The 24731-nt window shown below is 45.4% G+C and overlaps 1 protein-coding gene across 1 annotated transcript; it reads left to right on the top strand.

Moving 5' to 3' along the window:
* LOC117040592 (keratin, type II cytoskeletal cochleal-like) lies at positions 1-22857 on the top strand. The gene is made up of 9 exons (XM_033138439.1): positions 1-659; positions 2087-2295; positions 10973-11033; positions 13985-14080; positions 16167-16331; positions 17165-17290; positions 20209-20429; positions 21713-21747; positions 22620-22857. Exons 1-9 carry the CDS (start codon positions 249-251, stop codon positions 22808-22810), a joined length of 1515 nt encoding a protein of 504 aa, XP_032994330.1. The 5' UTR covers positions 1-248; the 3' UTR covers positions 22811-22857.
* Positions 22858-24731: the final 1874 nt, after the last annotated feature.

Here is a 24731-nt window from a genome sequence, read left to right as displayed (position 1 = left end):
TGCTCAGCAGGTTGAAGGCAAGCAGTGGGACAGCCGCCAGACACACCCAGTCCAGGCAGTAAAACGATCCCTGCTCTGCCCCCGAGCTCTTTCTAACGGATAAAAGGAGAGGAAGTGCCAGCCCACAGGTTCAGAGGGACTCTTCTCTCTTTAACTCCTACGAGCCTCACTTGCTGTTTCTTCCCACCCTGTACATTCGCCCCCCTCTCTCTCTCTCCAAAAGAAGGAAAACCCTGCTTGAATAGGCCATGTCGAAATTTGGTTACAGCTCCCGCTCAGCGGCCGGGTCCGGCGGGTTCACCCAGGTCAGAGTCAGCTCCGTCTCGTCATCTCGCGGAATCGGAGGGGGCGGCAGTTTCAGCAAGCCGGGGGGCTTTGGCAGCTCCAGCCTCTATAACTTGGGTTCTGGCGTCAGGCGGATTGCCCCTGTTGGCAGCTCCTACAGTGTCCAGTCTTCCTACGGTGCCCTTGGCTCCAGCAGACATGGAGGGATGTTTGGTGGTGGGTTTTCGCCTGCAGGCATTCAAGAGGTCACCATCAACCAGAACCTCTTGTCCCCCCTCAACCTGGAAATCGACCCCACCATCCAGAAGCTGCGCAAGGAGGAGAAGGAACAGATCAAGACCCTCAACAACAAGTTTGCAACCTTCATTGATAAGGTGAGCTAGACGTGGCTTATTCAGATCCTTCTCTAGTGTCCCAGCAATCAATAGCAGCTTCTCTATAGGCGTCACGGGGTCATGGCTGTGCTTTGCTTAGAAGCGTGGTCTTTTGTTGAAAGCTCAAAAACAGCCAGCGGCTCTGCTAGATGTTTTATTTGAAGCAGCACCTGGCCTTTGTTCTCTGCTTTTGATTTGTAACTCGGTGACCAGCATGACCCTGCCATTGCTTTCTTGGTGGCCTTCCTTATTAACTGCCTGGTTAACAGCAGGGTGTGTTGGCGTCACAGCTTTTGTTCCTTCATGTTTTGAAGACGGTGACCAGCACACCACACACTGGGGAAAGTGGAGTGGGAAGGGGATCCAAAGCAAAAACATACATACAGCTATCTTTTGCTTGCTGCAGCTTCAGTTCCCTGAACCTGACATTTGAAATTAAGGCAGTTAAAGGATTTGATAGGTTCAATAATATATATATATATTTTTAAAAAATCAATGAATCTGAAGCTTCATCTCTTTTAATGATTGATCAATAAATCTCTGTTAAATTGCACCACACTTTATAAGGTAAAAGAGGACAGATTGCAACCTCATGGAGATATAGTCGACCATCCATTTATTTATTTTTTAATAAACCTTTTATTACACCTGCTTCTAACTCCAGGACCACTTTTATTTTATTTTTTGTTCTCTCAGATACCTAGGAGTATCTTATTTGTTACCCTGTGGTATATCACAAGCATTCATTACCCGTAACCCTTATGGCACATTGCAATAGAGTTTGCATTACTTGCCCAAGAGGAAATGTGTTGAGTTTACACACACACACACACACACACACACACACACACACACAATGAGCCCCAGTAACTTTGTGTATTCGCATCCCTCCCCCATCGCAAGTGTGTTGCAGTCAGCAGGCTGTGAGTTTAGGCATGAGAGTCCTGGGGGCAGGGGGTGGAATCACTGATCAGTCACAGCCTTAACTGGGTTGTTTTGAGGGAGAAATGCAGTAAAACGTATAGTTAATCCATCTTGATGTAGATCAAAAGAAATCTAAATAAATATCAGAAGTCCAAAAGTTCTGCAAAACATGTACCTGAATCCAAGCTTCTGTTATTTACACTGTGCTCTGGATCTTACTCACCTGATAAATACATAAAAAGCTCCATTTTCAGCATAGTATTATCCAGAGTGTTGCAGTTTTAGCTTTTCCTCTCCCACAAATAATCAGTGAATCTCCTTCCTCCCACACCCTCATCTATCTACATTCCACAGAGGGCTCCTTCCCCCCAGCCCCATCTGCCCCCACATCTAACAGCTCATAGCCATGAAGGGTCATAATCTTCTACTGTTTTATGGTATTTCGAGTCCTGCTGGCAGAATGACAGGCTTTACGGAATTTGCCTCGGGGGGGCTTTTTTCAGGTCCGATTCCTTGAGCAGCAAAACAAGATGCTGGAGACCAAGTGGAACCTCCTGCAGGAGCAGAAGACCACACGGAGCAACATCCCTGCCTTCTTTGAAGCATACATCAGCAACCTGCGGAGGCAGCTGGATGCCCTGCTGAACGACAAGGGACGCCTGGAGGGAGAGCTGAAGAACATGCAGGATCTTGTCGAGGATTTCAAGAACAAGTAATGTATTCATATAACGGTTTTTTGCAGAGATGAGCAGGTTCAGGTGTCCCGTTCACAAAGCAGCACCTTGCTCCAATCTTAAAGCTCGAATCCTATGCGCATTTCTTTTGAGAGCAAATCCCATTGGTTTCAGTGGGGCCAACTCCCAGGCAACCGTAATTGTGCGCTGTGAGCCTCTGCACGTATACTCCAAAGTAAGTTCTGCAAGGCTTGTCAGGTGCAAAAAGAGAGGTCGGGATTCCTACACTTTTAATAGTTAATGCCAAAGAAAGAATTTCGGCAGATTTAGCTGGCACGGCAAGCTGCACCCGTTGAATCCCCCTATTCTAAGAGCACATACACAACATACGTTTATAGCACATGGCCCCCCCCCCCCCCGAGAATCCTGGGGACTGTAATTTATCCCACAGAGCTACAGTTCCCATCACTCTTAACAAACCACAGTTCCCAGGATCCCTCGGAGGAAGCCACATGCATTAAATGTGCATTATATCTGTGGTGTGGATGTGACCTAATGCAACCTGCAAAGGTGTAGGAGCCCTGTCCTCCTTTCCCCTCCTGGCTGCTGCAAGCCCCACTGAGTTTGGCAGAGGTTACTTTTAAGCAGGTGTGCGCAGAGATACCCTGAGATGACTCTCATGCTGTTCGCAGTGTGAGCATGCAAGTGTCTGCTCAAAACTACAAACTATTGAGTTCAATGGGACTTCCTCCCAGGTAAATGAGTGTAGAATTGCAACCTCAGTATGAGGTTTGCTGCATCTTCCAAAGCATGCAAAAGATGCACCAACTGCATTGGGTATCCAATAAACCTAGCACATGCAACATCAGACATACATAATCTTGGAGTGTTTTCAAGGGCCCAGGTAAGTGCAGCGGTGGGGAACCTTTCGCCTGTCAGCTGTTCCTGGACTACAGCTCCCATAATCCCTGTCTATTGGCCATGCTGGCTGGGGCTGATGGGAGCTGGAGTCCTGCAACATCTGGAGGGCCACAGGTTCTCCACCCTTGATTGAAAGCATCCAAGATCTGGTAGCCCTTTGTTGTTGTTGTTGTTCAGTCGTTCAGTCATGTCCGACTCTTTGTGACCCCATGGACCAGAGCACGCCAGGCACGCCTATCCTTCACTGCCTCTCGCAGTTTGGCCAAACTCATGTTAGTAGCTTCGAGAACACTGTCCAACCATCTCATCCTCTTTCGTCCCCTTCTCCTTGTGCCCTCCATCTTTCCCAACATCAGGGTCTTTTCTAGGGAGTCTTCTCTTCTCATGAGGTGGCCAAAGTACTGGAGCCTCAACTTCAGGTAGCCCTTTAGTGTCTGAATATATCTCGTTGTGATCCCCCTCCTTCCTGCATGGATGCCAGAAGCCTGTCTGCCTGGCACTGAGTGTCCCAAACTGAATATTCATGCAATGGTTTGATTGTAAGGTTGTTAGACACTTCTCATTGGAAACCACACACTGCATGGTCCATTACTGTACCTGCTCCTGTTCCCCATCCTTGGAGCAGGACCTCAGAGTGTATTCATGTGGACACATACTTTGCTTAAGATAAGGGTGTTACAGCAGCATGACTGCTTCAGCCAGTGTTGGGTACTTGCAGGACTTCAGTGTTTCTGAACTACATCATCCCTGACCATAGACCTTGTTGGCCAGAGTTATGGTTCATCAACATCTGGAGTTTGGAAAGGTTTACCACCCCAGCGCTTCTGTGTTCAGGGGAATCCGTGGTGGCTGCATCCACAGTTTTTATCTACATTAGTTCAAGGAAGAATGATTGAACAAACTTGTCCCCAACCTAGTTGAATTTTATTTATTTATTTTACTATAAAAATACTTATATACCACTCTACCACCAAAATGTATCAAAGCAGTTTACAAAAGTAATATTTTTTTAAAAAAGAAAAGTATTAGAATGCAGTAATATTATACATTGGCAATTGCTACGAAAAGTACAAGGAAAACACGTGGGCTGTATAACGCAAGGATAGGAAATCTGCAATCATTCAAGTATTGCTGGACTACAACTCCCATGATACCTAATCATTGGCCAATGGCTATACTTCCTGGGGCTGATGTTGCTGAGTAGGGAGTCCAACGACTTCTGGAAGGTCACAGGCTCCCCATCTGTGGTATAGCAGGTATTGGTTGGTCAGAAAGCAGGCTTTTACTTTCCTAGAATCTGGTCATGGAAATCTTCTGGGGTCGGTCTGAGATGGGCAGCAGGACTGTGCTGATAGAAACATATTTGTGATATCAAATTGAGAGGTATTTCTTATAAGGAGACATGAGAGAACTCTACAGCCACATAAGAAGCAGTAACATATCAGAGGAGAGACTTCAGATTCAGACTTACTGTTTTGTTAAAGTGCAAGAACACTAAACAGCAGCGGAAATGGTGTGGTTATGTGTCAAAAATTTAGAAAGAATATATGGTTTAATCCCAATGGGCTTGCATGTATGTCACATGAGAAATCATTAAGCTCTCCTGATTTGCCTTTTAAACATCAAGCCTTAGGTCTGATTTCCTCATGCCGAAATAGTACCTGGGCGTGGCACAGCCCACTATGGACTTCAACATTTCAGCCTGCGGAGCGGAAATCACATGTCTGAATGCTACCCTCACCCATACGCTACCCTCACCCACACCTGTAGCTCTCTGTGCATGAAAAGCAGTCCTGCTGGGCTAGGTTAAAGCCTTATTTCTCTGATCCTGCTAGCTTTTTTGGCATATGGCAGGAGAAGGAATTTCCAGCAGGTTTATGGGCTTAAACACCTCCATCTTCTAATAATTTCCTGGTACAGTATACATAACTTATTAGAGAGGTGCAGTGACCTTAATGTTAAAAGCTTGCTCATGTCCACCCTAGCAGCAGTTTTAACAAGATTTGGATTCTGGGTTCAGTTGTGGTCTGCAGATTGTTATGTGTGTGGTGATGGTTGTGATGATGTTTTACTTCCTTTTGCATTATATGCCTTTGGATTAGTTGCACAACTCTTCTGGGGCTGTTGTCACAGGTGCTCCCTCTCCCTCTCCCTCTCCCTCTCCTTCTCCCTCTCCCTCTCCCTCTCCCTCTCCCTCTCCCTCTCCAATCCTCCTCTCCAATATCCCTATCCCTCTCTAATCCCCCTCTCCAATCTCCCTCTCCCTCTCCAATCTCCCTCTCCTTCTCTCTCTCCCTCTCCAATCTCCCTCTCCCTCTCCCTCTCCAATCTCCCTCTCCTTCTCCCTCTCCCTCTCCAATCTCCCTCTCCAATCTCCCTCTCCTTCTCCCTCTCCCTCTCCAATCTCCCTCTCCTTCTCCCTCTCCCTCTCCAATCTCCCTCTCCCTCTCTCTCTCCAATCTCCCTCTCCCTCTCCAATCTCCCTCTTCCTCTTCCTCTTCCTCTCCCTCTCCCTCTCTCTGGTTTGGATTAGGAGGGTCAGGTGTCATCTGTGAGGTTGTGGATCAAAAGGTTTCCCCGCACAGTCACAACACAGGGTTGGGTTAGATAGCTTTTTGCCCCTGCCCTTCCAGCTTGGATGGTTTATTCCATTTGTAGCCACCCCCATTATTTGTCCCCTTAAGGTGGGCTAAGCCAAGAGAGAGTAACTGGCCCCAGTTTGCCCAGCCAGCTTCAAGGCTGAGTGAGGATTTTCACTCAGCTCTCCCCAGACCACTCCCCAGCCCTCTTAACTACTATGCCGCACCCAGAATCTACAGAACTTAAACCTCCAAGCTCCTGCTCTATCACATATCCAGTGTTTGAAAGCATTAGTAAATCAAGTTTCAGCTGTTACGCTTTCCTTATGTACCCATATGCTGTGTTCATGCATGGTCACACACTTAAAAAGCAGTGTGTGTGCATTTCGTGTCCTCTAACAATTGAGATTAGCTGCTTTGTGCAATTAATTCAAAGAGGAAAATTCAAGTGAGTGAAAGGTAGCTCCCCCCCCTCCCTGGCCTTCCCTCTCCCTTGGCAAAGAATTGCTACAAGGCACGGGGGGCGGGGCGGGGGCGGCGGCGGAGTTTAAACGTATCCGTCGACAAACTTTGCAGTTCACAAAGGAACACACCTGGTGTTATTAAAAAGAGTTCCATGGAGATGAGCGGAGCAAAGGTTGGCAGTTTGATCTTGTACAAGAGGTCCTCCATGCTCCTAGAGGAAGTCTCAATGGGAACCAACTCCTCACCCGAACCCCCGCCCCACCTACAGTGCTTTAAAATATATATGAGTTGGCAAACTGGCTCAGACCGGAACGGAAAGCAAACAGTGCTGATAAAACCCCAGGGTGTGACCCATAGAGGAGAAAAGTCAATAACTAGTAATCCTTCCCCAGGTGCAGCCGTAATATGCATAGCTGGGATAACTGGTGTGGAGGGGGGGGCGGTGCTGAGAGACAGTGACCCTGGGTAGGGCTTGTTAGGGTTGCTGTATTATTAATCATCTGAATTACCCCTTTGAAACAGCTGCCAATGCTTTGCAATCAAAGGGCGTTTTCCTGAACCAAGGGCATATCTATAATGCATATTTAAATTGGTATAAAAGTCATTCTTTTTCCAACAGTCAGCCCTGGGATACATAGTTTAGTGAGAAGGGTGCACTTGAGGATATGCAATGTAGAGAATTCTCAGCAGCCTCAGCAAAACTACAGTTCCCATGATGTTTTGGGGGAAGGAAGAGAGAGCCATGACAATGAGCATCCTATAAAAGTGATTTGTGGAGTAGTTTTTTTCCCCTGAGATAAGTGAATTTGACACGGTCTCATATTTCTTGCCTTGTGATTTCAAACAGGGACGATTCAAAGACCAAGTGTGAAGACAACTTTAGCTGTGCTCAGGCTGCCAGCAATATAGACATGGGTAATATCTAAAAAGAGAGGGGAGTAATTTGAATCAGTTTACGGTGAACTTCCCATATGTGTCGTTTACGAAATACAAACCGAAAGACAAAATTCGCACTTCTCCGAATTTGCCAATGCTGTTCCCCTGCCAAGTTACATCTTCAAAAATGCGCATACAAGTGTGCATAAAAATGGATGCATTTGTGAAAGTAACATACAGAAATGTCTTGCATTCGGGAAAACTGCTCTGCAGAAATGTGCCTCTTTGCAGAAATTCACACGGAAATGCTGATGAATTTTCATGAGGGCTTTCTTTGGAAATGTGCAGAAACCACAACTGACAGATTTGTCCACCTGCAGATGTGAGAGACCTAGTTTTTTCGAAGGGAGGTGCCTTTTACTCTTCCTCTCCCCTGCAGCATTCAGCACCTTTTCCCACATGGTGTGGGGAAGGAGGAATAGACAAAAATCACCTTATCCTATTCACCGGTGGGATGTGCCCTGAGGAGAACTAAGGGCCTGCTGCTTCCACTGAGAGTGAAGCCAAGATTCAGTCCATTTAATTTAGTACAATTTTATCACGCCTTATACCGAAGCTGCTCAGGGTAGGCTTTCTTTACTTTCAGGGGTGGGCAGAACAAAAAAAAAATAATAATCCTTCCAGTAGCACCTTAGAGACCAACTAAGTTTGTCCTTGTTATGAGCTTTCGTTTGCATGCACACTAAGATAGTGGGATCCACTTTGTTATTTGCTAGAGGGATAAGAAGCAAACATAGAATTAAAGAACAGGGTGCCCCTAAGCACATGATCCATCCAGGAATATGTTTTCAGGGCCAGAACTGAGTGTGCAGTCTGTTGACTCACAAATCCACTCCTGGTTTTCCCCTTAAGCTTTCTTCATTTCAACAGCCTAATTCAGAAGAGCGTATATATGTGAGAGAGGGAGTTGCTATTGTTTTAGCAGTTAGTAGTAGAAACCCTTAGTGATCTGCTGGAAATCACTCAGAGATCTACTAGTAAGCCCCTAATCTACCTTCTGTTCTCCCCCATCCCACCCTTGATCTCTTGAATTATTCACAGAATGCATATAAGGGTTGCCAAATTTTGATACCTGAGCATGACCTGCGCTCAGCTGATCAGTGACCCCATGGAAGAACATTTAGTTGTGAAAGTGCTGCTTCATATTTCAAAGAAATCCTGTTCACCAGATCACTTGTGTGCATGCAGCATCCGACAGCCTGTGGCCCAAGAGGCTGTTCTTCCCATGATAGCCACCATCTTGGATAGCTTTAAAGTAGGGTCAGACCAGTTCATGGAGGAGAAGACTACTAGCCATGCTGCCCGTGTTCTTCCTCCACCACCAGAGACCCTTTGCCTCCGAATACCAGTTGCTGAGGAGCACCAGTGGGGAGAGAGGTGTTGTGATCATGTGCCTCTTGTGGATTTCCCACAGGCATCTAGTTGGCCACTGTGAGATCAGGGTGCTGGACGAGAAGGGCCTTCAGTCTGAAGCTCCTTTTACATTCTAAGCAATGTTGAAGAGTTGTTCTTGAGACTAATATGTGCCACACAAGCTCCACAAAAGTAGTAGTAGTAGTAGTAGTAGTAGTAGTAGTAGTAGTAGTAGCAATTTATGAATTGCTTCCTGTGGGGCATCTCAAAGTGACTCACAATACACTAAAAACATATATAAGGCAATTGCATACATATAAAAACTTAAAATATTGCATATATAAAATCAGTTCTTTAAAAAATTGCAACGAGAATTGCATACATAAAATCAATTTAAAATCCAAGAAAGAGGCCAGATAGGATAACAATCTCCACGGAGAAGGCTTGTTGAAAGAGGAAAGCGTTCAACAAGCACCGGCAAGACAATAGAGAAGGGGATATGAAGTACTTTGAAGTCATGACGGCTGTGGAATAAAAGCAAAGTCCATTTACATGAATGCTGTAAATGACACAGAGGAAGGCCTGCCCTTAACTACACTATCTTTGCACACAGCCCTTTGAACTAACTCACTCTCTCTCTCTCTCTCTCTCTCTCTCTCTCTCTCTCTCTCTCCAATAACCTCATGAAAAGACACTGGCAGGCATCTGAAATGCAAACAGAAACAGCCCCACAAATGCAGCTCTGGCAGCACTGAAGAGGCAGAGAATATTATTGTTCTATCTTTTCGCTTTGGGGTTTTGCAACAGTATTGACCAACTGTGGAAACTGAAATTCAGTCCAGTCCTCTGGTATTTATGCTTAAGGGCCATTGCCAAACCAGTTATCCATCTTCAAGAGTGGAGAGAAGGGAGGGGACGACTGCTTCTTCTCTTTCTTTGAAACAGTGCCACATTCTTGACTCTTACAAAGCTGAAGGTCAACTCTAATCCTTAGATGCTTCTCAACAGGATGGTTGCCTGATTAGTTATCCATTTCATACCTGCTTGATCTTGTGTTTGTCACTGTGGGCTCTGAATAGCGTTTTTTCTCGGTTTAGAGCAGGAGAAGAAATTGTTGCCACTGCAAACTACAGCACTATTTTCAGGGGGTTGTTTTGCCCATGTCAGGAAACTTAGGGCATCTAATTTTCACAACGGTGTTTTTTAAATTGTTCATCATCACACTTTTTCCATTCCATCTTGCTCTTCCATCTTTTGCACACCCCCCCATGCTGTGAAATTGGTCTAGCTATGCAAAAGTGTTTCTTAGACCAACATCTTTCTCTCCCCCAGTCTCTCCCCCCCCCCCAACTTTCCAAATCCAAAATAACTGGCCCCCTAGATTTAGGTCACACCTTTGCAATTATGAACAGATCAGTTTTGCTCCTGAAAATGAAAAGTACAGATGTTAATATTTGGCAAGTTTGATCAAATTGTAGAACCAGAGAAAATAGGGGCTCCATTGAATGATTTTGACAGCCAAGTAACAAAGGCTAAACCAGAATGCTATATTGATGTTGCATTTTGCAGGTAATTGGTGCCTAGATTTTATTTGACTTAAGGACTAAGTGCTAAGACTGGTGGGCAGAGAAATTCAAAGGTAGTTTCACCCTAAGCCTTGCTGGACTCTCACAAGCAGGCTGGACGTGCTCTTGCAATTCTCTGTCCATTTCTCAGGGGTTTTCTAGTCTTTTTTTGTTTCATTGGGAACACCAGGAGGGAAATTCCCAAGAGAGATTTGGACCAACTCAGTGGGAACAACCAAGTTGTTTCCAAATCTCCCCCCAAAAACATCCCTGAACCACACCTAGCACACAACCATTTTGGCCATACCAATGTCAGAAATCTTACGTTTATTTGGGCCAGGTTGTTGTCAGTTTCCCTGGTGGCGGGGATGCTGGATCGAACATTCAGCGCTCCATCTCCAAGGTTGAAAAAGAAGCTCTGGTATTTCTTTCATCCCTGGGATGCTCTCCCAGGGGCCACAGGATTGCACCCTTTAAACTCTGCAGTCCAGCTTAATTAGTAGCTTTCAGGATCTTGAGAATCTGGTATGAAGGAATATTTCACAAGGTACAGTTGTTCTTCTCCAAAGGGAGGAGAGGGAGAGAGAGAAAGTTGGTTGTCATTGAAAGGGAAGGGGGATGAAATACAGTTAATGGTGTTGATTTGCTTGAGAACAGAACTGCACTCGGGAGTTTGTGTGCCATGATTTTTGCCTTGTTAGGTCAGTTGGTTAGACCATGGTGCTGATAACGCCAAGGTTGCAGGTTCGATCCATGTATGCGAGAGCTGCATATTCCTGCATTGCAGAGGGTTGTACTAGATGATCCTCAGGGTCCCTTCCAACTCTACAATTCTATGATTCTACTAGCCTACATGTACATTTAAACGATGTATTTTAAATCCCTTTTTCTAACAGATACGAAGATGAAATCAACAAGCGCACAACAGCAGAAAATGACTTCGTTGTGCTCAAGAAGGTGAGAAGCCCTAACTCTTTTTTTAGTCGCAGTGTCATTGGTAATCATATGTGTTCTGACTCAAAACCTATGGCTGGCTGGTTGTGTGCCTTGATGGCCACACTCAAGATGCTGATGCTGCAAGTTTTTCCAGTAGTATTTCTGCAGCTCTCTCTGAATTGAGATCTGCTAAAGTGAAGGAGGTGACAAAACTGTTTTGAGACAGTGCACTACAAAGTGGAGATGAGGGGTCACATATCTGAATGTTTGTCCCTATTGGAAAAGCCCACAATGTGCATAGAAAATTAGACTTGCCTTCTCCCTGATATGCTAGTTCCCCATATATAGGGTCTCCTTTATTACATCCCCCTTGCCCCATGAGAAGCATTCAGTGATGTTATCCCCACCTGCGATATAAAGTGGTACAGTTTTTGTATCACCGCTCCACTTGCTCTTTGTAGGAGCTAGAACTGAATGCAACGAAGATTCTGGAAAAAAACACCAACCTTAACAAATACTAGGCTTACGTTCATGGAGGGTGGGCGAGATAGGAAGGCTGGAGAATCATTTTTCAGAGCGATCAGCTTGCTGCAGACTTCTTCTAATACTGGGGGAAGGATGCTCTAACACCTTTGAAGATCATTTTCAGTAAAGAAAGACTTTGTTGGGCACCTCTGATGCAACTAATCACACTGAATATTGCACACGCTTCCTTGTTATTTGGGCTGGGCACCCAAAGCACAGTTTCCATTGTGCAGGCATGGCCTTTCTCTTCCCTTTGTTTACCAACCAAACAGACAAGATAGACAAGGGGAATAATAAAAGACACACAAAGAGGGAAGGTGACTTACCCAAAGTCAAACAGGCCATGGGCAATGTTGGAAACAAACTAGGGCAAAGGCAGCTAACATGGTGACTGTGGGCGCACATGTGCCCCCAGAGCCTTCCCTGGAGCCCACAGTGTCTCCTCCTCTGTCAGAATTTATGGTCTCCCTCTCACACCAAGAGATGGCAGGCTGACAGTTTTATGGTTTGTCAGATTTATTGGTATTTACACAGAAGCTCGGTCGGAGCACACAGTTCAATCATCACCACTCAAGGTTCCAGTTGAGCCCACTAAAGAGCGGGCTCTGCGCAAGCAGGAAATACGCCATTGACTCCTCCCCTTCTTGTGGGCTTGATGCCAAGCCTGCAGTCTGCCCCATCTATAAGAACTAGGGGATTCTGGAACAGACTGTCCAGCTCCCCCCTCCTCTCCCGAGAGCGTGTCTAAAAGCTGTGTCTGTTCTTCGTGCCTTGCATTTCCCTGTGAATTAACGATCTGCATTCCAGGGGAGGAGGGGCTTGCTTCCCCTTCTGCCTGTGAATAAAGCAAGGCTCCGTCTCTTCATAGCTGTCAACTTTTTCCTTTTTTTAAAGGGAAATTCCCTTATTCCGAATAGGATTCCTCTCAAGAAAGGGGAAAAGTTGACAGCTATGCGTCTCTTCCTGTCTACCCTCCTCCTAGCTCCTCTGATTCCTCGCTTTCACTCTGAGAATGAACACTCCTGACACCCTCCCACTGAAGTTAGTCTTGAAATTAACTGTTGTAACCAAAAGAATAGATGGCTGTGTGTGCTTGGTTGATGTGTGGTGTTGTGCCTAGGAGAATTTCTCCAGTTTGGAAATGTACCTACAGGCCCCAAAAAAGGTTGGCAACCCCTGGACTGGGACAGTTCATATTAAGAGCAGGCCACAATGGTTTTAAGTCCAAGGGTGTTAAACTCTGGATACATGAAGGTGGAATTCTCCATCAGTTGCACAAGGTGACAATAGTTTTCTCTTCATCATAGTTCTCACTCCAGTGAAATCTCTTTTTTTATAAGAATTTATTGGTTTTTCAAGAAAATTAACAAACGAATAAAAACAATACAAACATACAAATTACAAAAAAATATACAGACTACAAAAAATAAAACAAAGAAAAAACTCATACAAAACATAAAAAATTACATAAAACACCTAATTAACTATCTTAATCATATTTTGAATCTTGATTGGGGGGACTTCCTCACGCCCTCTCTTCTGCGTTCATTTCAAATATAGTTTAGTAACTTTGTAACTACTTTAAATCTTCTTTACAACTTATCTTAAACCTTATCTAACCTCATAAATGTAATACCTTATTCTTACCAAAATACAGAAAAAATTCAAATATATCACTAACTTAAGTTCTTATACACTCTATTAACCTAACATTGTAATGCTATTGCCTATAATGTCCACTGATTTCAATTTCAAATATCTAACTTTTCACGTTGTTTCAAATATTCTTTAAATTTCTTCCAATCTTCTTGCACCTTCTCCTCCCTCTGATCTCGGAGTTTTGCGGTCAGTTCTGCGAGTTCCATGTAGTCAACTCACTCCAGTGAAATCTCATTCAGTGTTCTTGGTTTTCTTTTATTTATTTAAGGAAGAACATATGCTTCAATAATACACAAGAATAATGAAATACAAGCAGAATTAAAATTATACATACACACAATACAAATGTGGGTAATTTTGTTCACAGTCCCTGGGGGAAATCATTATTATTTTATTTATAAGTATCAGGATATTTTCCTTGATGTATTATGACAGTTTCGCTTAAAACTGAAAAGTTAGTAATTCCTATTTTTCAGCCATAGCTATGGACCAGATTTGACTGTACCATAAATCCTTATTTGGTCCCTCTAAATATTTTCTTGCAATAACCATCCTGGCAAGCAAACAGTAATTAGAGAATCAATTCTTTATTCAAACCATCTTCATTTGGCCCCATCCCATATCCCCAGTAATGCTAACAAAAGGGTTGGTATCAATTCTTGCTTTGTTATTAGATTAACTGCTAGGAACACCATCTCTCCCAAAACTGCCAATGGGTGACACTCCCACCGTACATGTAAATATGTGCCTTTATGTTATCAAACTTGGCTTTCTGATTGTGTTTTTAGGATGTTGACGCATCCTACATGAACAAGGTGGAGTTGGAGGCCAGGGTGGATGGAATGACTGATGAGATAAACTTCCTGAGGGCACTCTATGAAAATGTAAGTAAACTTCTCTACGCCCTTTCCACCATTTAGGATATCCTTTTCCAATCTGGTGCCCTCCGGATGTTGTTGGATTCCAACTCGCATCAGCCTCCCAGCTAGCATGGCCAATGGTCAGGGGTGACAGGAGTTGTAGATCAAAATAGCTGGAGGGCACTAGGATGGTGGAGGTCTCTGCACTTCTCCAGAGTTTCACACAGTAGCCTTTCCTAGCTCTACCTGGAGATACCATGGATTGAACACTGGAAACTTCTGCAGATGAAGCAGGTGCCGTCTTCCTGAATTGAGCTTTTAAAATGGGAGGGACTATTTTTGCTCAGCCCTGACTTAAATATTCTAACATTGGTTAGGAAAAAGAAAAGAACATGGTTATGTTTGCATGTGTCCTTTCAAGGAACTAAATATACCCATCAATAAGGCATGAAAGAATGTTTGAAGACTTTAATGATCAAGAAGACTGATGCTCTTAAAGGCCAAATACAAATGTAACAAGTAGATATTGTTTCCTTTTTGAACCATGAAGGTAAAACCTAAATGCCCCAGGTGGGTGGGTAGACATTTTCAGCAGAAGCTTTGCTTGTTCTTCAAACAGCAGAAAACTATTTTAGACTTGTGGTTAGGGGCCATATTTTGCAGGATCATGGTTAATCCCACCATTTGGATAGGAGGACCAATGTACCATTTGCATGGGGCTGCATGCAAAGACACATGAAGGGCTAGGATTAAAGGGCTCTTGTGAACAGCAGCACTTTGTTCAAAATGAGGATGATCAAGAAATTTAGATTGGAAAATCCAGGTGCAATATATGTTGCTATATAAGCCACTGAATGCAAATGATGGTTATTTGTTCTCTGTGATGAAAGCAACAAACATTGAAGGCATATCATTCTAGTCGTCTGTATTTACTGGTACTTTTTGTTGTACTCACAACAAAAAAGTATTGTTAAGTAATGTATTGTGGCGAAGAAAATCATTAGCCCTTGCTTAGCATATCCGGTTGGTTTCCTCACGTGTTTCTCATCTGCAGCAGACGCAAGTCAAAAGGAGTTTGCAGGTGTTGTTGGTTTAATGAGTTAATGTTGATATTCTTGTGGCAGGATGAACTCAGTATAGGCCACGTTGCAGGAACAGGGGCAGATAATACTGAGCATGTACCAGTTGATAATTGAAACTGGTGTCTGGGCTTCAGTGGGACGTTTGTCCCCATTCTTCTCTGTGCATGGTAAGCCACATAACCAATTAAGATAGAATAATGGTTTATCTGGATATGATGTCCACCATTCTGCAGCAACTTTAAAATGTTGCGTGCAAGCAGCTATGTGGTGAACTGGATGGATGGATCATTCGGTTATCAGCACAAGTACCCCAAAAGGAAAGTTAAAGTTGGTGTGATGAAATTGACGCTGTGAGTTATATACATTTTGAGTTATAATTTGAATGAGAGGGTGTTCACAGTGTTGTTGGACTTCAACTCCCATCAACCTCAATCAGCATGGCTAATGGTCAGGGGTGATGGGAGTTGTAGCCCAGCAACATTTGGAGGACCCACCTGTACTTTAAGAGGTGGTTCTGGATTCTCCCCCAAGTGGAATCAGGATTACTGTGAAATATGGTGGGCTCCCAATCTGCTCCTGATACCATTCTGTGTCAATGAAACCTGGGTTAAATTGGCACACACGTTCACATGACCATTTATTCTGGCAAAAGCGGGGAACTATTCAGTGATTTGCATGGGCAAGGAAACTGGAGTAGCAGAGTGCCCTCCCTCCCTCCCTCCCTTTCAGTACTGCTGCTAAGAAGAAATATCCTTAAGACCTTAAATGCAAATTGAAAATAAGCCAATGGAGATGAAAATGATAGAGGATGGGATTCCCTTAACAAGTCCTGTCAACAGAAGCCTTGTGTAAGCTTCCCCCCTCACACTGCATGCCTGCTGAAATTGCCTGGGTTGTGTGTGTGTCTCCCTCTACCCGCCAGACTTTAATTTTGTTACTCATAAACCCTAACGGTTCCTGATCTGAAGGAAAGGCAGGATGTTAAGAAGGATAACAGACGATGAACGCGCATCTCTTTAATTTTCCAGGAACTGCGTGAGCTGCAGAACCAGATCTCCGATACTTCTGTGGTGCTTCAGATGGACAACAACCGAAACCTGGACTTGGATAGCATCATTGCCGAAGTCAAAGCTCAATATGAGGAGATTGCCAATAAGAGCAGGCTTGAGGCAGAAAGTTGGTATCAAAGCAAGGTGAGCCATGGTGGCAAAGATGAACTGTTTGGGGATATGAATAATATCCTCCCATAATGAACTGGTAACCAATTAGTCTTGACTAATGAGAAGTCAATGGCATTTCATATTTGCTCCATTCCCTGATTTGATCTTGTTGAGGAGCTGTGTTATCTGCAAAGGAGACCCCACCCCACTCCACCCACAATGATCACACCTACCTTTTAAAGCCTTCAGGACTTCTATAATGGGAGTGCATAGTTCCAAGCTCTCCGATCTGTCCTTTGTGATGTCGTAATTTCCAGCTTAACCAATTGTTCCTCATCCTCCTCTGCATTGTGTTACTGTGTGATGCCTGTTGGCTAATGCACTCAGGATAATTCACACAAATCATCAAAGAGACAGATGAACTGATGTTTGTAACAATGAAAGGGTAACGCCATTTTTGTTGCAATCTCTTTCTGTACTCATTTTCCTCTTTCTACAAACACACTAACTCTTCCTGAGTGCATACAATGGGTTGTGTTGTCCCAGAACCTAATTTTTATAACAATTGCATTCACTGCAGCAATAAGCAAAAAATTTCCATCAGTGCAAAGATTTCTCCTTGTGCAACAGAATGCTCTATCCCCCTCCTCCATCTGTGCCCGCCACCTAGACTTGGCAATAGTGCCGGGAGAAATCCTATTGCACTAGCACATTATTTAGTTAAATGCCGCCCTATAGGTACCACGTGTCTTTGGCACTGGCCCTGTCACCAGAAAGAGGAGCCTGTGGTGAGGAAGGGAGACTGTTTTGCCGCAACAAATCCCACCAGAACCTTCAACAGTATCTCTCCTCTCTGTTAATCTCAGTACGAAGCCCTGCAAGCGAGTGCTGGGAAGCATGGCGATGACCTGAGGAACACGAAGAACGAGATTGCCGAGATTAACCGCACAATCCTGAGACTGCAGGCTGAGATTGATAATGTGAAAAATCAGGTGAGTGGCTGGAAAGAACTCTTCATGGGGTTTTCTGAAATATACTCGGAGTCAAGTGTGAATTTCATGCTCTTTATTCAGCTCATAGTAGTGAGGAATGCAGTTTCCCCAAAACGTTTGCTTTATATACACTATTTACACAATGGGCCCCACGTGATTGGCTCATTCCGGGATACTCCTGTATGCCAATCGGAGTGCGGATTCACTTCCACCTGGAGCTGGATTGGGTGGCTCCTGCGGACCAATCAGACTGCTGCAATCTCAATCCTATTGTTCTGGGACCAATCAGACTGCTGCAATCTCAATCCTATTGTTCTAGGACCAATCAGACTGCTGCAGTTTGGATCCTATTCAACTCAGTACATAACATTTTCCATGATACAACACACACACACACACACACAGAGAGAGACTTAAATGAATTATGGGGGTGTTCCTGCATAGGCCAAACAGGCACCACTCCCCACACCTCTTGTGACTTTGTGCTTCTATAATTGCCAACTTGTATGTGTGACACACACACACACACACACACACACACACACACCCCTTTCCTCCAACCCTGGAAGAAACAGTTGCCCCTGCAGCTGATCTCCTGTATCATATTTGCTTTGACCCCCAAGAACAGGGGTCAGCAAACTTTTTCAGCAGTAGGCCGGTCCACTGTCCCTTAGACCTTGTGGGGGGCCGGACTATATTTTGGAAAAAAAAGGAACAAATTGCTATGCCCCACAAATAACCCAGAGATGCATTTTAAATAAAAGGACACATTCTACTCATGTAAAAAGATGCTGATTCCCGGACCATCCGTGGGCCGGATTTAGAAGGCGATTGGGCCGGATCCGGTCCCTGGGCCTTTGTTTGCCTACCCATGCTCAAGAACTATAATTGCGGTTCAAAGTTGTAGGTTTCTCATTAACAGGCATTGCATTGGCCACTGTGATAAGGTAGCCTATTGGCCTGATCCTGCAGGTCTCCTTTGAATGTTGGCTCCACGACAGTTCTGGCCAGGAAGTTTACTACTCTTTCCTTCTGTCTTCTGGCAATCATTGGCAGTTTGCTGAGTGATTGACATGTTGGTTTTTTGTATCTTTAAAAAAGCAATTGTGCTGATGAGTACCCGCAAGGGCTGGATATTTCATGATGAATTAACCAGAAAGCTTGCTTGCAACAAAAGCTGGAGAGATAAGCCATTGTGAATCACTCCCCATAGTGTTTGTTTGGTTTTAGGGCAGGGCGGCTCCAGCAAACATCCACACCGAAGCAAACATTGAGACCCAATTCGCCGCCTCTGAATAATGAATGGAAGCCCAGATGCTCGGCAATACGCCCTTCCTCTCCTTTGTATTTGCATTGCACGCTTTACATTGCATTACAGGAGAGTCTAGTACTGATAACAGAGCAATTGGAGCGCAAGAAATAAATGAGTCATTGGCAGCCTAGTCATCTTAGTCTCAGTCATCTTTGCTGCCTACAAGCAGCAATCTGATTGTAAGCAGTTGTTGCAGCATGGACGTGCATCCCCCTGCTGCAATGTATATTGTTACTAGCTGCCCCGGCCACGCGTTGCTGTGGGTTTTTTTGCTTTTTAAAATTCTGACCCCGAAATTATTCTGGAAGCTCCTGTTTTCGTTCTTCCCTGTCCCTCTAGAGCAGGGGTCAGCAACCTTTTTCAGCCGTGGGCCGGTCCACTGTCCCTCAGACCATGTGAATGAACGAATTCCTATGCCCCACAAATAACCCAGAGATGCATTTTACGTAAAAGAACACATTGGTCGGTGGTATTGATCACTTGGGACTGTGTGTGTTGAACATGCGAAGCTGCGGCGGCCATTTTAGGTGAGGGCACTTGGGAAATTTTAAAATGCCTGTGAGTGTGCAGCGGCCATTTTAGGTGAGGACACTCGGGAAATTTGTAAATGCCTGTGAGTGTGCAGCGGCCATTTTAGGTGAGGGCACTGGGCACCTTATGGAGGCCTACTGCGGGCTCTGATGATGTCAGCAGGCAATCCGCCTTTCTATTGGATGCTGTTGGAGTCTTCATTCCTTTTGCTGGTGAGGTATAATAGGCGCACCACTCCTCCCCTTTATCCTTTATTTTTGGTTTTTTAAATTTTTATTATGCCAGATCCTTCCTTGATGGTCAAGTGACGCTTTGTCCTAACTTGATGTTGTTTGGTGCAGTAGTTACGGAGAACATAGGTTTCCGGCGTACACGCAATGGGAACATTTTTATATAAATAGATGAACCAATTATCCAAGTATCAAAAGTCAATTAAGTCAGGACTGTGTGAGGTGTTAGCCTGGGGTAATGATGCCATGTGCGATTGGTGGGGAGCCGCCGATTGCGCTTGGCAGCCCCACGAGCCGCCTTTTCGCTCTGCAGCTTAAAAGGGGGCTGCGGAAGCAGCAGCGGCCCGCCGATGGAGTGCGCCTGCGCGACATTTTGCGCAGGCGCACTCCGCCGCGACATCATGATGTGACATCATGTCACCCCGCCCCCAGGGGCGTTTCCTTTAACCGCTCCGCATAGCGCGGAGCCTTCCTCTACCACTGCCACAGTCGTCCCTACAATGGTGAGCTGCATCGCAATTCTATTTTAAATACTGTTAGGAATGCAGCTATGCATACCAATTAGCACATGCAAAGGTTACGCCAATCCATGCCCTCTTTTCTCCTCATTCTATGCAGAGGCTTGTGTGCCCACCCTACTGGCAGTGGTCCTCCAGGGTCTCAGGCAGAGGGTCCTTCTGGTTACCTGATTACTGACCATTTTGACTGGAGATGTCACTGGGGGTTGAACCTTCTGCATGCAATTCATACCCCCTCCCATTTGAGCTGCTCTTTCTCCTTTGGGGGCAGAGAGGTGGAGAGGCAGAACTTCTGAACAATCTTATGCCTTGGTGTTTCCCCCCCAGCGTGCCAAGCTCGATGCTGCCATTGCTGAGGCAGAGGAACGTGGGGAGATGGCTATCAAAGATGCCAGGGCCAAACTAGCAGAGCTGGAGGCTGCTCTCAACAAAGCCAAACAAGAGATGGCCCGCCAGCTGAGGGAGTACCAGGAGCTGATGAACGTCAAGCTGGCCCTGGATATTGAGATTGCTACCTACAGGAAGCTGCTGGAAGGAGAGGAGAGCCGGTGAGTGCCAGATGCCATGCTCAGATCACCTGACCTCTTCACTAGGGCTGCAATGTTTGATCCATCGATTGGTTAGCCTCAGTTGGGCTGCATCCAGCTAGGTCCTACTCAACAGACCCATTCAAATGAGAAAACAGTAGGAGAACACTTCAATCTCCCAGGACATTGTATACAAGAGCTCAAAGTAAATGTCTTATTACAAAAGAATTTCAGAAATAGACTGGAAAGAGAAGTTGCTGAATTGCAACTTATTACCAAACTTAAAACCATGGAGACACCTGGTCTGAATAGAGACATTGGATTCTTATCTCATTATAAATGATAGAGCCATCTCACCCATTGCTTTTTCCTGTAAGACCAATTGCAGTCGTTAACAATCGTCAACAGGTTTACCACACCTATCAGCCAATCACCCATTCCCCCACCCTCCCACTATATATAAGGGTCTGGTGACTTCTGTTTCAGTGTATCTGAAGAAGTGTGCATGCACATGCAAGCTCATACCAAGAACAAACTTAATTGGTCTCTAAGGTGCTACTGGAAGGAATTTTTTTTTTTTTTTGAGTTAGTCACGGCCATTCGTGTTAATGGGTCTCCTCTGGATATTACTGTTATGGGGTAAATGTTCTTTACCCACTGTGCTTACACAGTTCACATGCCACTAAGTGACAGTGGTTGGTTGGAAAGGACTGTGTGCAAGCTGTTTCCAAACAGGGCAGGCCTGATTTGTTATTACTTCAGTTTTGCCTTTCAACTTGCAGGCCATTTGCCCAAGCCAGTGTGGTGTAGTGGTTAAGAGCGGTAGACTCGTAATCTGGTGAACCGGGTTCGCGTCTCCGCTCCTCCACATGCAGCTTCTGGGTGACCTTGGGCTAGTCACACTTCTCTGAAATCTCTCAGCCCCACTCACCTCACAGAGTGTTTGTTGTGGGGGAGGAGAATGTGAGCCGCTTTGAGACTCCTTCGGGTAGTGATAAAGCGGGATATCAAATCCAAACTCCTCCTCCTCCTCCTCCCAAGCTGGTTGGCAATGGAAAGAGAAGATTGCAGGGCTAAGTGGACTTGTAGCTTGGTCCAGCAGGGCGGTTCCAAATGGTTCTCCCCAGGACTGGAACGTGTCCAATATTTATCAGTCACTATTTAGAGGCACACAGCTGTCTCTTCTGAATATTTTATATACACAACAATTTATTTTGTGTTCCCTTTCTGTTGCCAAGATCTATAATCCTCCAGGCATTAAAAGTTAAGAACTAACAGGAGCTCTTTATTTCTTTTCTCAATAGGCTGGCTGGTGATGGAGCTGGTTCTATGAGCATGAGTAAGTTTGTTTTCCCCCACCTCCTCTCTCCCTTCAGTTCCCCTTCTACCACAATTGTTCAAAATACATCCGGACTATTTGGCAAGCACAGCCTATTTTAAGCACTGCTTAGCAGATGGAGAAGAGGTAGAATCTTAATGCATATTCAATATGTATGTATTAATATAAATATGCTGTGGGGAAAATATTACAGCATCAGGTCTGGCTCTTTTATACATATGACCATATAATTTTAATGCAAATTATTTTGTGTATAATTAAGTTGGGCAAACCAAACCAAAAATGCACAAGCTGTTTGGACATAAGCGGATGCTCAATATAAGAATTGACCCAATGTGAGCAAAGCTTGATCTGGTCAGAACCACCAAATTCTGTGTATAAAACTATTTAAAATAGATTCCTCCTCCATCATTAGAGGTTCTGCAATTGTGGAGGAGATACCCATATTCGCTACCTGGTAGGAGTGCCAGTTGGGGCCTGGATTGCTATTGAAACAAACAGTGTATGACCACAAGTGTTTTTGGTTTTGGATTGGTCGCATGGGTAATCCTAGTCACTCAAGGATCACCCAGCGAGCTGGGTAACAAATGCAGCGCTGTGTAGCCAGTCAGATTTGGCAAGATGGCGCCACCTCTTAGAAAAAGGAATATTAGCTGAATGTGGGGGAAAGATAGGGCAGTTGAAATGTTTTTGCAAAGAGTGCCCAAAAGCTCATAGAAAAGGTAACGGGCAGTTTCTGCTGAGCCCTAGTTAATAAACCCATTCCATGTTATTGGAAACAGCCCCTTGTTGTTGGAAATGCATTTCCCAAAAAAGAGACCATGCTGTTACTGTATCAAAGCTTAATACACGGTTTCCCTGGTGTGCTACAGCTGTGCTCAACTCCAGTTCTGGTGGCTCCTACGGCAGCGGAGGTGGCTATGGCTACGGAGGAGGAATCGGCTTTGGAAGTGGAATGGGCAGCGGCGGAGGCCTAAGCTTCTCCTCCGGAGGTGGCTCAGGTGGTGTGAAATCAGCGTACAGCGTGACAACAAGCACATCCAGAAGAAGTGTCAGGAACTAAGCTCAGAAGACCAAGGTCATCACTGCCTGAAAACATCTCCATTCCTTCCCCCCCCCCCCCTTTCCCCAGAACAGAGGTAGATAAAGAAGAGACAGGGAAGATGAGATCATTATCTCCCAAGAACCAAACTAGCTGCTAAACCCAGCAGTAATGAATGACATGATGGTGCCATATTCCGCAAGTGCATTATCCTTCCTCCCACATCAACAGCCTAAATCAGGGATGGAGAACCTCCAGCCAGATTTGGCCTATGAGACCCTTTTCCCCAAACCATGTCCACCTGCCCTACATCAGACATCATATGTGATGTCAGGTTTGGTGCAGGTAGCAACATGGCTGGCTCAGCTGCTCATGCAGCCTGTCCTTGCAGAAAGCAGGATTGAACTCCCCGTACACCAGCTGTTGCCCTTGAGTCCTGCTCGGTTCAAGTCTGCAAGAGGGTTCCCTATGGGCAACCATCTTGGACACCTGAACCCTGCATAAAGCAGGACTGAATTGCCCGCTCATCAGCTGATGTGCAGGGAGTTCCGTCCTGCTCTGTTGCTATCTTACCCCAAGTTCCACCAACTAACTTTGACAGGGAACACCCACCTGTCAAAGTTTGCCTGCAGGATGGTGGGAGGTAAAGATCTGGCCTGTTGAACCAAAATAGTTCTCCAGTCCTCTAGATCTTGTGGACTACATCTCCCATCAGCCTCAGCAAGTATAGCCAATGAATTCTAGAGAGTTCCCCATTCCTGCACTTTTGAAACAAGTATACTTAAAGTAGTGCACTGCTGTTATGGGGTGACTCCATAGGTTCCCCATCCCTGGCTTAAATTGTGGTGGTGCTCCCATTGAGATCAAGGCGAGTTTCACTGTTGGTTTAACTGAGAGCGAAGTATAATTGGAAAACGAAATTCCAAAGTATCCAGGCAATTTCCATGTCCTCTGTTTTGGATGCAGAAATTGATTACCACCCCCTCCTAATTTTCTGGGGGGGGGGGGAATGTGGAAGTCACAAAAAATAAAATCCTTCTCTGAATGATATTCTGTTTCGTGATGGCTTTTTTCTCCTACTCCACATTGTAGTCACAAACCATTTAAGAGTATCCAGTTCTCACATGGTACCACATGTTCTCACATTCTGCTTTTAAAAAATAATAATAATCATGGTTTTCAAGACACCATTTTAACTCATTATATGAATCACACAGTTGAGCTACAACTTTAGCGGGTGCTTGCAGTGGGGGGGGGTAAGCAGGGGAGTAGGGAGCTGCTTTGCCGCCCAGGGCGGGAAACGCGGGGCACCCCCGTGATGTCACGGCGCACGCACAGCATCCCAGGTGGGCTACGCATGTGTGGACATGTGCAGTCCACCCAAGATGGCGGGCGCAAGCGGCCGGCACCCCTTCTGTGCGGCGGCACAGCAAGTTTTAAGGCAGCCTTAAAACTTGCCGTGCCACCGCATGGTCGGAAGGGGTGCTGGCCGCTCGCGCCCGCCATCTTGGGTGGACTGCACATGTCCACCCAAGATGGCGGGCGCAAGCGGCCGGCACCCCTTCTGTGCGGTGGCACGGCAAGTTTTAAGGCTGCAGCGTGCGAACAGCAGCACAGACACTGTGCTGCTGTTTGCGTGCTACAGCCTTAAAACTTGCTGCGCCCCACGTGCGCTGGCTTTGGAGGCGCCAATCGCGGGGGTGGGGCACCGCCCTGAGTGTCACCCCCAGGGCGGTATCCGGGGTGGACCGCCCCCTACGCCCCCCTCGCTCCGCCCCTGGGGGTAAGTGAGAAATCAATTACTGTATTTTTCCATGTATAAGACTAGGTTTCCCCCCCAAAAAAATAATGTCAAAAATTAAGGGGCATCTTATACTCTGGGCCACCTCCCCCCATTTTCTTAAATTTGAGTCCCCCAAAATAGGGGGCGTCTTATACATGG

The sequence above is a fragment of the Lacerta agilis genome, chromosome 2 (genome assembly GCF_009819535.1).
Source record: "Lacerta agilis isolate rLacAgi1 chromosome 2, rLacAgi1.pri, whole genome shotgun sequence".
Taxonomy (NCBI): domain Eukaryota; kingdom Metazoa; phylum Chordata; class Lepidosauria; order Squamata; family Lacertidae; genus Lacerta; species Lacerta agilis.
This window is presented reverse-complemented; position numbering and strand designations above follow the sequence as displayed.